The sequence below is a fragment of the Nerophis lumbriciformis genome, linkage group LG23 (assembly GCF_033978685.3).
Source record: "Nerophis lumbriciformis linkage group LG23, RoL_Nlum_v2.1, whole genome shotgun sequence".
In the NCBI taxonomy this organism is placed as follows: domain Eukaryota; kingdom Metazoa; phylum Chordata; class Actinopteri; order Syngnathiformes; family Syngnathidae; genus Nerophis; species Nerophis lumbriciformis.
This window is the reverse complement of record NC_084570.2, coordinates 15,015,992-15,029,475: the sequence shown is the minus strand read 5'-3', so window position 1 is coordinate 15,029,475 and position 13,484 is coordinate 15,015,992. Positions and strand designations below refer to the sequence as shown.

The 13,484-nt window shown below is 39.8% G+C and overlaps 1 protein-coding gene across 3 annotated transcripts in view; it reads right to left on the bottom strand.

Annotated features, from left to right (window-relative positions):
• Positions 1-13,484, bottom strand: part of LOC133622363 (rho GTPase-activating protein 6-like) — a 131,454-nt gene that overhangs the window by 68,083 nt on the left and 49,887 nt on the right. Inside the window, exon 1 of one of the 3 annotated variants that reach the window (XM_061985011.1) lies at positions 9,427-9,901. The exons of the other annotated variants lie outside the window; for them this stretch is intronic. Coding sequence (XP_061840995.1) covers positions 9,427-9,468 — 42 coding nt within the window. The 5' untranslated portion in view covers positions 9,469-9,901. Of the gene's footprint in view, positions 1-9,426; positions 9,902-13,484 lie in introns of those variants that run through there. 3 annotated transcript variants of the gene reach the window in all.

Below are 13,484 nucleotides of genomic sequence, written 5' to 3'. Positions count from 1 at the left end.
AACCTCCGGGCTGATGATCTTAGGTTGTCCTGAAGAATTTGGAGGTAATCCTCCTTTTTCATGGTCCCATTTACTCTCTGTAAAGCACCAGTTCCATTGGCAGCAAAACAGACCGAGAGCATAATACTACCACCACCATGCTTGACGGTAGGTATGGTGTTCCTGGGGTTAAAGGCCTCACCTTTTCTCCTCCAAACATACTGCTGGGTATTGTGGCCTAACAGCTACATTTTTGTTTCATCTGACTACAGAACTTTCTTCCAGAAGGTCTTATCTTTGTCCATGTGATGTCAACTTTGTGTATGTGCTGAAAGCTTCATTTATGATTGCTGCCTTTAGGTTTTGCTCACACTTGCTCTCTTTTATTTAGACTCGCCGAGTTGGTGCTTTACGAAACACTTATAGCCAAAATGTGTTTTAAAATATCTAAATAATATCAAGATGATACTTAATTGGGAAACCCATTAACGAAGTGATGACTGCAAACTTGTGCATTCTTCAACTCTGCTACAATGGACTGGAGCGCGTCTTTCGGAAAATCTGACACTCTTTCTCCCTTCTTCATTACCTATCGAGGAACTCTGGAGGAATGCTTACCTTTTTCGAATTTGAACGATTCGTACAGCTGAAAACAACACAATCATAGGGCATTTTTCTTCGAGAAAGGCTAACTGGCGCCTAAGACCCATTGAGAACAGACGCTGGCTGGACCACCGTGCATATTTAATGAGCCGGACGTGACGTCATGTAAATTCAAACAATACAGAAGAAGTCATTAAATTATCACGTATCAGTATTAAAGTAAATACTGTAGTCTGTAGATGCTAATACATACAGGATAAAGCTAGCTTAATGCAAACATACAATGGACGATCCTATTGACAGGCTAACGAAAATTAGCATCAGTATCTTTTCAAACTTGCACTATCCTTTAACAAATGAGATTTTAGCGAAACAAAACCGACATAAAACAGCAAATGCATTTCTGCTTATAGGAGTATAGTCACCAAACTGTTGAAACCAACACAGCTAACGTTATACTCCAAGGCTAGTCTGCTGCTCTCTGCAATGTGGGTGCTGCTTAGCTGTGAAATCTCTATAGTCTGACTTTAAAACACATGTTTTATGGAACATGATTCACAAAAATCACCTGTAATGTAAAGCGTTAACTTTTTGTGGCGCAAAAAAATGACAAAACATTTCATTTTTTCAAACTTTAGGTATGTTTGTGTGTGTGTGTGTGCTGATTAGCAACAGAGGCCTCTTGCTCGACCCTCAAACTCTATATTTTATACAAATAACATATTTGTCAGGAGATGGCCGCACATATATCACCTGGAATGTGAATCATTACCTTCCTAAACTGCAAAATCGTAAAAAAAAATTAAGCTATATGGCTGGCCGCCACAGGTATATGATTACAGGTATATGGGAAACACCGATTGTGATCATTAGAACTGTGGTATGAAATGTTCATGTTAGTACATTCTTACTGTCATGTGATGTGTCAGTTGTTACACATCGTTGGAACAATTAAGACCAGCCTGGGCAATTATTATGACTCGGGGGGCCAAATTTAAAGAAAAAAATGTGTCTGGGGGCCGGTATATTCATCTATGTATACATATACACACACACACACACATATATACATATAAGGTAAGCTGTGAAAATCTGTTTTACAGTAGGTGTGTTTGGGTCCATTTTTTAGGAACCATCCATCCATCCATCTTCTTCCGCTTATCCGAGGTCAGGTCGCGGGGGCAGCAGCTTAAGTAGGGAAGCCCAGACTTCCCTCTCCCCAGCCACTTCGTCCAGCTCCTCCCGGGGGATCCCGAGGCGTTCCCAGGCCAGCCGGGAGAGATAGTCTTCCCAGCGTGTCCTGGGTCTTCCCCGTGGCCTCCTACCGGTCGGACGTGCCCGAAACACCTTCCTAGGGAGGCGTTCGGGTGGCATCCTGACCAGATACCCGAACCACCTCATCTGGCTCCTCTCGATGTGGAGGAGCAGCGGCTTTACTTTGAGCTCCCCCCGAATGACAGAGCTTTTCACCCTATCTCTAAGGGAGAGCCCCGCCACTCGGCGGAGGAAACTCATTTCGGCCGCTTGTACTCGTGATCTTGTCCTTTCGGTCATGACCCAAAGCTCATGACCATAGGTGAGGATGGGAACGTAGATCGACCGGTAAATCGAGAGCTTTGCCTTCCGGCTCAGCTCCTTCTTCACCACAACGGATCGATACAGCGTCCGCATTACTGAAGACGCCGCACCGATCCACCTGTCGATCTCACGATCCACTCTTCCCCCACTCGTGAACAAGACTCCGAGGTACTTGAACTCCTCCACTTGGGGCAAGATCTCCTCCCCAACCCGGAGATGGCACTCCACCCTTTTCCGGGAGAGAACCATGGACTCGGACTTGGAGGTGCTGATTCCCATCCCAGTCGCTTCACACTCGGCTGCGAACCGATCCAGTGAGAGCTGAAGATCTTGGCTTTTAGGAACACTAATACAAAACCTCACAATAATGTCTGATTGAAAGCTAAAAACGTTATGACAGACCGCCTTAAAAACGGGATGGAATTTGAAATTGTTTTACTGAATGAGACCCCAAGAATGTACATGTACAATATTAACTACTAACAATAAAACACTAAATATTGACAACATATGAACGTCACACCCCCTCTCGATCGACATATTTTACAATCAAGCAAAATGCAACAAAAATGCAACAAACACAGCGAAATATGAACGTGAAGGGTAAAAAAACCCCACCTACAATCTGATATATCTGATATATCACTAAGCTTTAGAACTTTGTTGTAAAAACCTCCTTCCGCGTCTGTCCCTGACACCCGCATTTCAGGCTGGCCGCTCTGAAAACACTGTGCAAACACTCCCCACCGACACTGCTTGGTGCCTCGTCTGAGCTGCTGTGATATAATTACCATAGTACCTACCTAGAATATCATGCAAAAGCGCAGATTCCAACCATTGAAATACTTTGTATAGTTCAAGACTTACGGTCATTTGAAAACATCACTGCACATCATAATGGCAGCTACAGTTTCGTCCTTAAAGATTGAAAAGGTTAATGGGCCGCATGGCCTTAATTTGATACAGACAGAGGACCGTTTTTATTGTCATGTTTGAGGTGTGTCACATATCTGGAATGATTTAAGATGATAACCAGATCAATTGTACAGTTTTTCCTTTTTTCAAACTGAGTCTAGGAACAACAACATTGATTCTTAGCTAGAATCATGTTTTGTTGTTGTCTGTTGACACTTGCATCACCTTTATCGATGGCATGCACAAACCACTACTGTGTCACTCGTAAATATGATCTAAGGCATTGGGTTCAAGTTTTCCTCCAAAAAAATCATATGAACGCTGTGAAGAAAACAACATCACACGTTGCTCTATGAGCGAAGGATTAACAGTTCCACCGTGGCGACTGTGATGTAGTGCGATGCATCCCACGCTCACTCTTTGACTCCCAGCCGTCCGTGGCTACTCCGCTCCGGTAACCTAGAATCCAAAATATTTATCCGCTCCTGTAGGAGTTTATTTACTGTCGTGCTACGGAGAGCGCCTAACACCGCGTTAACACAAAAGCCCTTTTTCCTGGCCTGCTGCTTTCAATTACATTCTTGCACCTAGTTCAGACGAGTTCACAGGAGGATTTATGTGACAGACAAAAGTCGCTTGCTGACAGTCGCACGATGTCGCGCACTCTCTTTGCTTTTGCTCGCAAAGCTGCGGTCTGAACAAATCGTATTAGCTGCAGAACCCTGCTCCAAAATACTTGTATTTCACAATGTCTTTACAAAGTGTGTGTCAGCAACCAAAAACAAAAACAGCGTAGGCAAAACAGTAGTTTAAAACAAGGTAATTATGTGATTATAGTACAAATTCAAGAGCTTTAGTGGACCGCAAATTTGACCAATTAAGACTGTTGGAACCTATCAATCCAAAAGCTCTCCTGAGGGCAATAAAATGATCCATCTGTTAAGGTCACTGTATTTTCCAGACTACAGAGCCACACCCACTAAATGTTCCAAGAAAAAAAACATTATTCCATATATTAGCCGCACCTAACTTTAAGCCGCATATATATACGTTGTGAAATTAGTTATTTAGACAGAAATAGTTAGTAAATGCTTATTTACATACCTTAATTGTTTCCAAACGGCGTCCGTAACACGGCAGTAAAACGTCTCATCAAACAAAAGAGAAGTCATTGTCATAGGTCCACTAACTGTGGAAGCTAGCTCTCCAATCAGCTAAACAGACTCTATAAGTCCACGGTGAGTTTACTGAGGAATTTGTGAAACTGAAACAATACAAAGAAGAATGTCATTGTAAGTTAATAATACTAACACAGACACTCGCAAACGTGTTAGCATATAAGCTAATGCTAACAACGCTATTACATTACCATAGCACATACACATATGCATATAAACACTCGTACATACAGTAACATCAAACATGGGAGGGTTTTGTAAGTAAAAATTGTTTTAGTTATATTGTAAAACCTACAATATAAGTGCTTGGAGTGATAAATGAAGAATCCATACAAGTAGAAACGCATTTTGAACGTTTTAGGCTTCCTATACCGATTCAATTTTTTATATTTTTTTTGCCTCAGATTCGATCTGATTCCAAGTCCCGGTCTGATACACTGATGATAGATTATAAAACAGGAAATGTTTTATCGCAAGTACGGAAGTAATCACGATAATACTTTTTTATAAAGCCTGTCTTATTAGGTTTAAAATTTGCTAGTATTGTTCTAAGATGATGTATTAAATGTGTGGTCTTGAATGCTACATGATTTTTTTTTTTTTTTTTTACAAAATAAAGAGTACCAGTGCATCATAACTAAAAAAAATTAAAATTAAAAAAAGAGTGCTGTTAGGTCCTATTTAAATAATTGTTTCCCTGAAGCTTTCCTGTATCCATAGCCAAAGATTTTGTAATAATAAAAACAAGAAAAATATCATTCTAATCACTTCAGTATCATTCATACACTGATCATACGCTATGTATTTATAGTATCGACATCTGGGTCGATCACCCTTACTTTATTTTGAAGCTTTAGCGGTTAGCTTCTTGTGTCGTCCTAGTCCGTGTGTATGTGTAGCATGTTTAGCATCCTTTCTACTTAGAAGAAACCGTTTATTTTGGTGGTGAGGATTTGTATCTTCGAAGCGGCTTCACACTGTGGATAGACAATGTGTTCGTTGCAGTTTGCCTCCAAATTTGAGCCGGTTTTCTGGCCAGACAAGCACCCTCCTACATGTAACGAGGAATATTGAAATGGAATTGTGGCTCACTGAGTGAGCGTCTCTTTAGAACGGAATCTTTTACGTGAGTACAATCTTTAGCGCACGTAAACTGCCAATCGTTTTTTTGCACCGATTGCAACTCCAGGACGAATTTCGCAACGGGGCAAAGTGTACTGCTTGTGGCGAGCAAGGCAGTACAGGAAGTGAACAGTTAAATGGAAACAATGATGATTTTAATCTACATTCAACACACTTCCTTGTGGTCGAGATAAAATGTACCGGATGTGCTCTGGTGTAGATTTGGTGTAAATTGTGCTGCACAGTCACATTTTGAATTATGTCCACAAATAGTTAGTGTGGAGGCGTTCTCTTATATGCAAAAAAAAACTATCCACACCCGCCGACATAAGGCGAACATAATCGCTATATTTTTTTTCAGACAAAGTCAAATATAAAGCTGCTTTTACCAGCATTTATTCACTACATGTCACGATTAGATTAAAAAATAATACTTTAACCTACCTTTTTTTGTGTTTCCTCAAACCAAGTCGCAATGTCGCCGTCTTTTTCTGTCTGAGTTTAGCAAGTAATTAAATTTTGTAGTGGCCCAATGAAGACGAAATATTTATTTTATAGACATCAGAGCATGCGGGCATTAGATGAGAAGGAATGTAACTTCTCACTGTAACATGGGGATTTTCTTTTTTAAATCTGATCATAATTCGGATTACAATGTTACTGTGCACATGGGTCCTGACATTTTTTTTATTCCATAATGACGTGCGTTTTCATGCATCGCACCGTAAATCGGAAAAAATAATTTTGAAATGCACAACACATAACGTAAACTGAAGTAGAAGAAGAACAAGCAGTGACTTCCGCTGTAAACAAACATGGCTCATGTGCATTTCTGCTTGTCATAATTAATTCATAAAATGTTCCTCCTGTTCGCTACTTTTGTTTTACCTACAAGGAAATCGTTTTTTCGCACTTTCTCCATATTCTGTATTTTTCTGTGGATTATTTTTCTTATTTTGAAAGTTTTACTTTGTTTTAGGGATGTGCCGACAAGTATGCGGGAAAAAATACGTTATTGCCATCGCCGATTAATGCCTTTCCATGGCAATCACTAATGCCGATCCCCTCTGGCTGACATTGTATTTGTTTTTTAGTCCCCCAGCTGACAAGCTAGTAGCTAATTGAATATCTCCATAGTCTAAACACAGTTAATAATTACCACCTCCATTACAGCAGATAAACTGCATTTCTTAGTATCTGAAGTATCATTATCAAATTTCCTTATCAAGAATTAGGACGAGGCTAAACACGTTTTACACCGAGCACAAACAGGATCCGGATAAGTGCTTAGTAAAGTTTAAGAAGTGTAGATGGAAACCAGGGCTGCAACAACTAATCGCTTAAATCGATTAAAATCGATTATAAAAATAGTTGCCGATTAATTTAGTCATCGATTTGTTGGATCTATGCTATGCGCATGCGCAGAGGCTTTTTTTATTTTTTTATTTTTGTATTTAAAAAAAAAATATTATATATATATATATATATATATATATATATATATATATATATATATATATATATATATATATATATATATATTTTTTTTTTTTTTTTTTTTTTTTATAAAGCTTTATTTATGAACTGCAACATTTACAAACAGCTGAGAAACAATAATCAAAATAAGTATGGTGCCAGTATGCTGTTTTTTTCCAATAAAATACTGGAAAGGATGGAAATGTAGTTTGTCTCTTTTATCCGATTATTAATCGATTAATCGAAGTAATAATCGACAGATTAATCGATTATCAAATTAATCGTTAGTTGCAGCCCTAATGGAAACACGTTACAACAAAAAGTAGATTAATAAGAGTCTAGAGAGAGGATAATACAACAACTGATAGTGTGCCATGATTGTACGGAAGTCCACAAGACGTACGAGGGCGGATTGATCCATAAATTTGTGATGATTACCAAGGGTAATATCAGTATAGGATTGACACTAGAGCGATTAGATCAATACTTTTTTTCTATCAAAATGTGTTGTTTTTGTTTTTGTTAATGTTACAAATAATTCCTTGGACACAGAAGGATTTGGAGGGCAAACAGGATTCCAATAACAGATAGTAGTTTTTGATTTAGCATACTACTATAAACTAGGGATTAGGGTTGTATGATATACCGGTACTTATCGCGGTACTAACGAATCAAAAACTATACTATAGGTACTATACTTTGTTTGAAAAGTACCGGTTCCCAGGCATGACGGCGCCTCGTCACGTCATGACATTGCTGGTTTTACGAGCAGGGGAGCATGTTCGGCAGCGCACAATCACGGAGTACTTACAAGCAGACACAGTGTGTAGACAGAAAAGGGAGAACAAACGCATGTTGGCCTAAAAATTAAAGATAAAGGTGAAGCCATAACACTGAAACGCCCTCAGGAAGAGGTGCTTTAAGACATGGCTAGCTTGCTAGCAGTGAACATCCATCCGCAGTCGGCAGTGTTTTAGTTACTTCTAAATCACTAATCTTCGCCTCCATGGTGACAAATAAAGTACGTTTCTTACAAGTATCATCCCTGCAGGACGAGGAATAGCTAAACATGCTTCACCACGCCGTAGGAGGATACAATAGCTCACCGGCATCACCACTAACAAAAGCCAAAGGAAAACAAAGGAGAAAAAAAGGGTTCAAGATGTTCATCATAATTCTTGTTCTGTGTACTTTGTGAATATCGATATTTTTTATTGTCACAAAATATTTTTTCCTCTTTTTAAAATCAATACTATGTTTATAAACTCAGGAAATATGTCCCTGCACACATGAGAACTTTGAATATGACCAATGTATGATCCTGTAATGACTTGGTATCGGATCGATACATACATTTTTGGTATCTTTCAAAACTAATGTAAAGTATCAAACAACAGAAGAATAAGTGATTATTACATTTTAACAGAAGTGTAGCTAGAACATGTTGAAATGGAAAATAACTATATATTAACAGTAAATGAACCATTTTTACAGCTTGTCCCTCATAATTTAGACATAATGATAAATGACACAATATGTTACTGCATATGTCAGCAGACTTAATTAGGAGCCTTTGTTTGTTTACTTACTAATAAAAGACAAGTTGTCTAGTATGTTGAGTATTTTATTTAAGAATAAAATTGTTCTTCGGTTGCAATAAGAAACATATGTTTAATGTACCGTGAGATTTTTTTGTTAAAATAAAGCCAATAGTGCCATTTTTTGTGGTCCCCTTTATTTAGAAAAAACATTTTGGTACCGGTACCAAAATATTGGTATCGGGACAACCCTACTAGGGATGTAACGATATGAAAATGAAACATCCTAATGATCACAGTTATTGTCGTTATCACGCTGTATCCCTCTTTATTTATAGCTATTTTGGGTGGAAAAGGCTTTGTGGTTAGATTGTTCGCCCTGAGATCGGTACGTCGTGAGTTCAAACCCCGGCCGAGTCATACCAAAAACTATACAAATGGGACCCGTTACCTCCCTGCTTGGCACTCAGCATCAAGGGTTGGAATTGGGGGTTAAATCACCAAAATGATTCCCGAGCGTGGCCACCGCTGCTGCTCACTGCTCCCCTCACCTCCCAGGGGGTGGAACAAGGGGATGGGTCAAATGCAGAGGACAATCTCACCACACCTAGTGTGTGTGTGACTTTAAATGTGCTTTGTAAGGTACCCTGTGGAACCCCTAAAAAGTAGAGTGTCACATCCTTGTTGAGAGTGTCTGCACCTTTCAAATGATCTCACCGGCCCTGACCCACATTGCTTGTTTTGCCCTCATCTTTTTCAAAACACCACAACTTGTTGTGCGGCTCCACTTGGCCATTTTTAGAGCAAAAGTCACTCGCTTGACAGCAGGAAACGATGCGTATAAGCAGTGTCGATACACGCCACATGACACTTGAAGCATTCCACCACAAACACTGTGTGGGTGACGCATGCGCATCAAAAAACAATACACGTGTGCTAATAATCAAATTGCAAAAAAATGAATGGGGTGTAAAAAGGGGTCAACATTACGCCGCCTTGAGGTGCACGACTAATTAGAAATGGAAAGAAAGACTTACAAGGTGTGAATTTTGCCTGTCGAGGAACACTGCGTCTCCCATGGCCAAGGGCAAATATCCACAAGTAAACACTCCGAAATTGATTTAAAACAGACAGACAGTGGGCTCGTCTCTTCTTCAAAAAACAAAATTATTATTTCATGCGCTCTTGATGTTCCTGCGGCCGTCAGATGGTCGTGTCAGAAAGCTAATCAGGACGCCATCGTGCGTCGTGCGTAACGCATCCATACTGCGCGCTCTGTGGGTCCCGACGAGGACGAGATGCTGAATACAGCGAAGAGAGGCGGGGAGCCCCGAGTCAAGCCGAAGAGACTAAACACGCTGCTTCCGCTGCGGATTTTCAAAATAAAAGTAACCCGCCGCCAACCGAAACAGCGTTTCTTCCTGAAGCACTAGCGCGACGTGCTTTTATTTTGTACGCGCTCGTACATTTTCGTCCGCGTTTCCAACGCGCGTTGGCTGCTTGACACCGACAATGGCAGCGTGGCAGAGCGAAGGAGCAATGCGTGCAGGAAGATAGCAATTGAAAATAGCGAATTGTTCCATTGAGATTTCAATGCAATCTGTCAGGGGATGAAGGCGTACGTTTTGATGCTGTCAGTCATTTTTTACTGTGTTTCTGGCCATCATTTATGTTGTGTTATTCCATGGGTCAGCAACCCAAAATGTTGAAAGAGATCCATATTGGATCAAAAGTATAAAAAACAAATCTGTCTGGAACTGCAAAAATCAAAAGCCGTATATAAGTCTTATAATGTAAGTGTCTATATTAGCTATAATAGCCTACTATCAAAATGACTATGTGTCACAGGCTGAAGCAAATCTTCGTTGACAGAAATGTTGAAATGTATAATAACTAGGGATGTCTGATAATATCGGGCTGCCAATATTATCGGCCGATAAATGCTTTAAAATGTAATATTGGAAATTATTGGTATCGGAAGACTATGTCTCCCGGCTGGCCTGGGAACGCCTCGGGATCCCCCGGGAAGAGCTGGACGAAGTGGCTGGGGAGAGGGCAGTCTGGGCTTCCCTGCTTAGGCTGCTGCCCCCGCGACCCGACCTCGGATAAGCGAAAGAAGCTGGATGGATGGATGGGTTTCATAATTATCGGTATCGGTTTCTAAAAGTAAAATGTATGACGTTTTAAATCGCCGCTGTGTACACGGACGTAGGGAGAGGTACAGAGTGCCAATAAACCTTAAAGGCATTTCCTTTGCGTGCGTGCCGTCCGAGTCACATAATATCTAACGGCTGTTCTCATCACGAATTAATGCAAGCCATACTTGGTCAATAGCCATACAGGTCACACTGAGGGTGGCCGTATAAACAAGTTCAACACTGTTACAAATATGCGCCACACTGTGAACCCACACCAAACAAGAATGACAAACACATTTCGGGAGAACATCCGCACTGTAACACAACATAAACACAACAGAACAAATACCCAGAATCCCCTGCAGTACTAACTCTTCCGGGACGCTACGATATATACCCCCCTGCTACCCCCTACCCCCACCTACCCCAACCCCGCCCATCTCAATCTCCTCATAGTCTCTCTCAGGGAGAGCATGTCCCAAATTCCAAGCTGCTGTTTGGATAGATAGATAGATAGTACTTTGATTCCTTCAGGAGAGTTCCCTCAGGAAAATTAATATTCCAGCAGCAGTGGAGGGCGGGGGGCACAGGTCCGGTGGCCATGGATGAAGTGCTGGCTGTCCAGAGTCGGGACCCGGGGTGGACCGCTCGCCTGTGCATTGGCTGGGAACATCTCTGCGCTGCTGACCCGTCTCCGCTCGGGATGGTGTCCTGCTGGCCCCACTATGGACTGGACTCGTACTATTATGTTGGATCCACTATGGACTAGACTCTCACAATATTATGTCAGACCCACTCGACACTCATTGCATTCGGTCTCCCCTAGAGGGGGTGGGGGGGTTACCCACATATGCGGTCCTCTCCAAGGTTTCTCATAGTCATTCACATCGACGTCCCACTGGGGTGAGTTTTTCCTTGCCCTTATGTGGGCTTTGTACCGAGGATGTCGTTGTGGCTTGTGCAGCCCTTTGAGACACTTGTGATTTAGGGCTATATAAATAAACATTGATTGATTGATTGATTGACAGTGTACAGAATTGAGATCGAATTTAAAAAGTAAATAATGGGGGTATAAATGGAAACAGAATAGAAAAATATTACAATAAGAATACAAATAAAAAGCAACAATGAGAATAAAAATATAACAGTAAAATAAGAATATAACAAGAGAAACTAGGCAGTAGTGACCATGTTATGAAAAAGTACTGCACTGAGGCATGTTAAAAAAAATAATGCACTTTGTGACTTCAATAATAAATATGGCAGTGCCATGTTGGCATTTTTTTTCCATAACTTGAGTTGATTTATTTTGGAAAACCTTGTTACAGTGTTTAATGCATCCAGCAGGGCATCACAACAAAATTAGGCATAATAATGTGTTAATTCCACGACTGTATATATCGGTATCGGTTGATATTGGTATCGGTAATTAAGAGTTGGACAATATCGGAATATCGGATATCGGTAAAAAAGCCATTATCGGACATCTCTAATAATAACTCCTGAAAATGACTGGCTTATAATGGCCAAAGGTATAGATGTGTGTGTCCATGTTAAAGGAAACGGCAGGGTGTCTTCTTTTAATAGATTTATTACAATCTTTGGCGAGCTAGGTAATGTTTGCTGTGGTCTGGAACAACATACACAAACAACTATAAGAAATGCAGCCAATATTACATACAGATAATGTGTCATGAGACATGCAAAACTAAATTATATACAAAGAGGATAAAAGTAAAGGCTATTAAATAGCTCAAATATACATGCAAACGAGGCATAATGATGCAATGTGTACATACAGCTAGCCTAAATAGCATGTTAGCATTGATTAGCTTGCAGTCATGCCCGGGCCAAATATGCCTGATTAGCACTCCAACAAGTCAATAACATCAACAAAGCTCACCTTTGTGCATTCACGCACAGCATAAAACTTTTGGTGGACAAAATGAGACAAAGAAGGAGTGGAATATTTTACATGTGAACAAACTGTTGCGTCACAGTCCACACTATGGTGAGTTCAAGAACCGCCAAAATTAGTAGGACAAAATGATGTTCACCAAATACTCTCATCAGTGAAGCATACACGCAAACATATTAAACAGTGGGCTTTATAACAATTGGGAAGGTTTGCGTGATGTTCGTCCTCAAACAAAAAACATACTAAATAAAAATATATATATTTTCCCCCATCTTTTTCCATTTTCAATCATTTTTTAAAAATGCTCCAGGGAGCCACTAGGGTGGCACTAAAGAGCCGCATGGGGCTCGAAAGACGCAGGTTGCTGACCCCCGTGTTATTTCATCACACATGGTTTTTCCTCAAATGATTTTAAATTGTCACATTTCAATGGCCAGGTGTACTGAACTATACTGCCAGTTATTCAGTACCCCAAAACCAAACAGGACGGAAGAGTCCTTTATTTTTCAGAGGCCATAAAAGCATTTTGAAATTCATTTTTTTACTTCCTTTTAATCTAATCTCTCAATCAACAACACAAACCAAAACGCCACCCATGTTTTTTGTTTTTTGTTTTAACCCTTTGATGGCCTTTTGATTAAATGCTAACACAGTTTTAAATTAGTAAAATTTTGCATAACATGATTTATTTTAAACCTGTGATATTTTCTGATCAAAAAGGCCTTCAAAAGGGTAAAACAAACCAAAAAAAAAACATTAAATGTTTGATATTTTTGTTTAGGACTTAAGTTTATTAAGAAAAAAAAAAAATAAAAAATAAAAAATAAAAAAAATTTAAATTGTATACAAAATGCTAAGGACTTTTATTCATGTTAGACTCTGAATATAATGAAATTTAATGCCCCCAGAGGGTTAATTATAGTCTTGCAAATCCATACGCCTAATCACTTATTTAGATTATTCTGTTTTCATGTGCTACTTTATACTTTTAAATAGAACTGCTGTTGTAATTTTGTTGTAAGTTCTGTTTGCGATGACT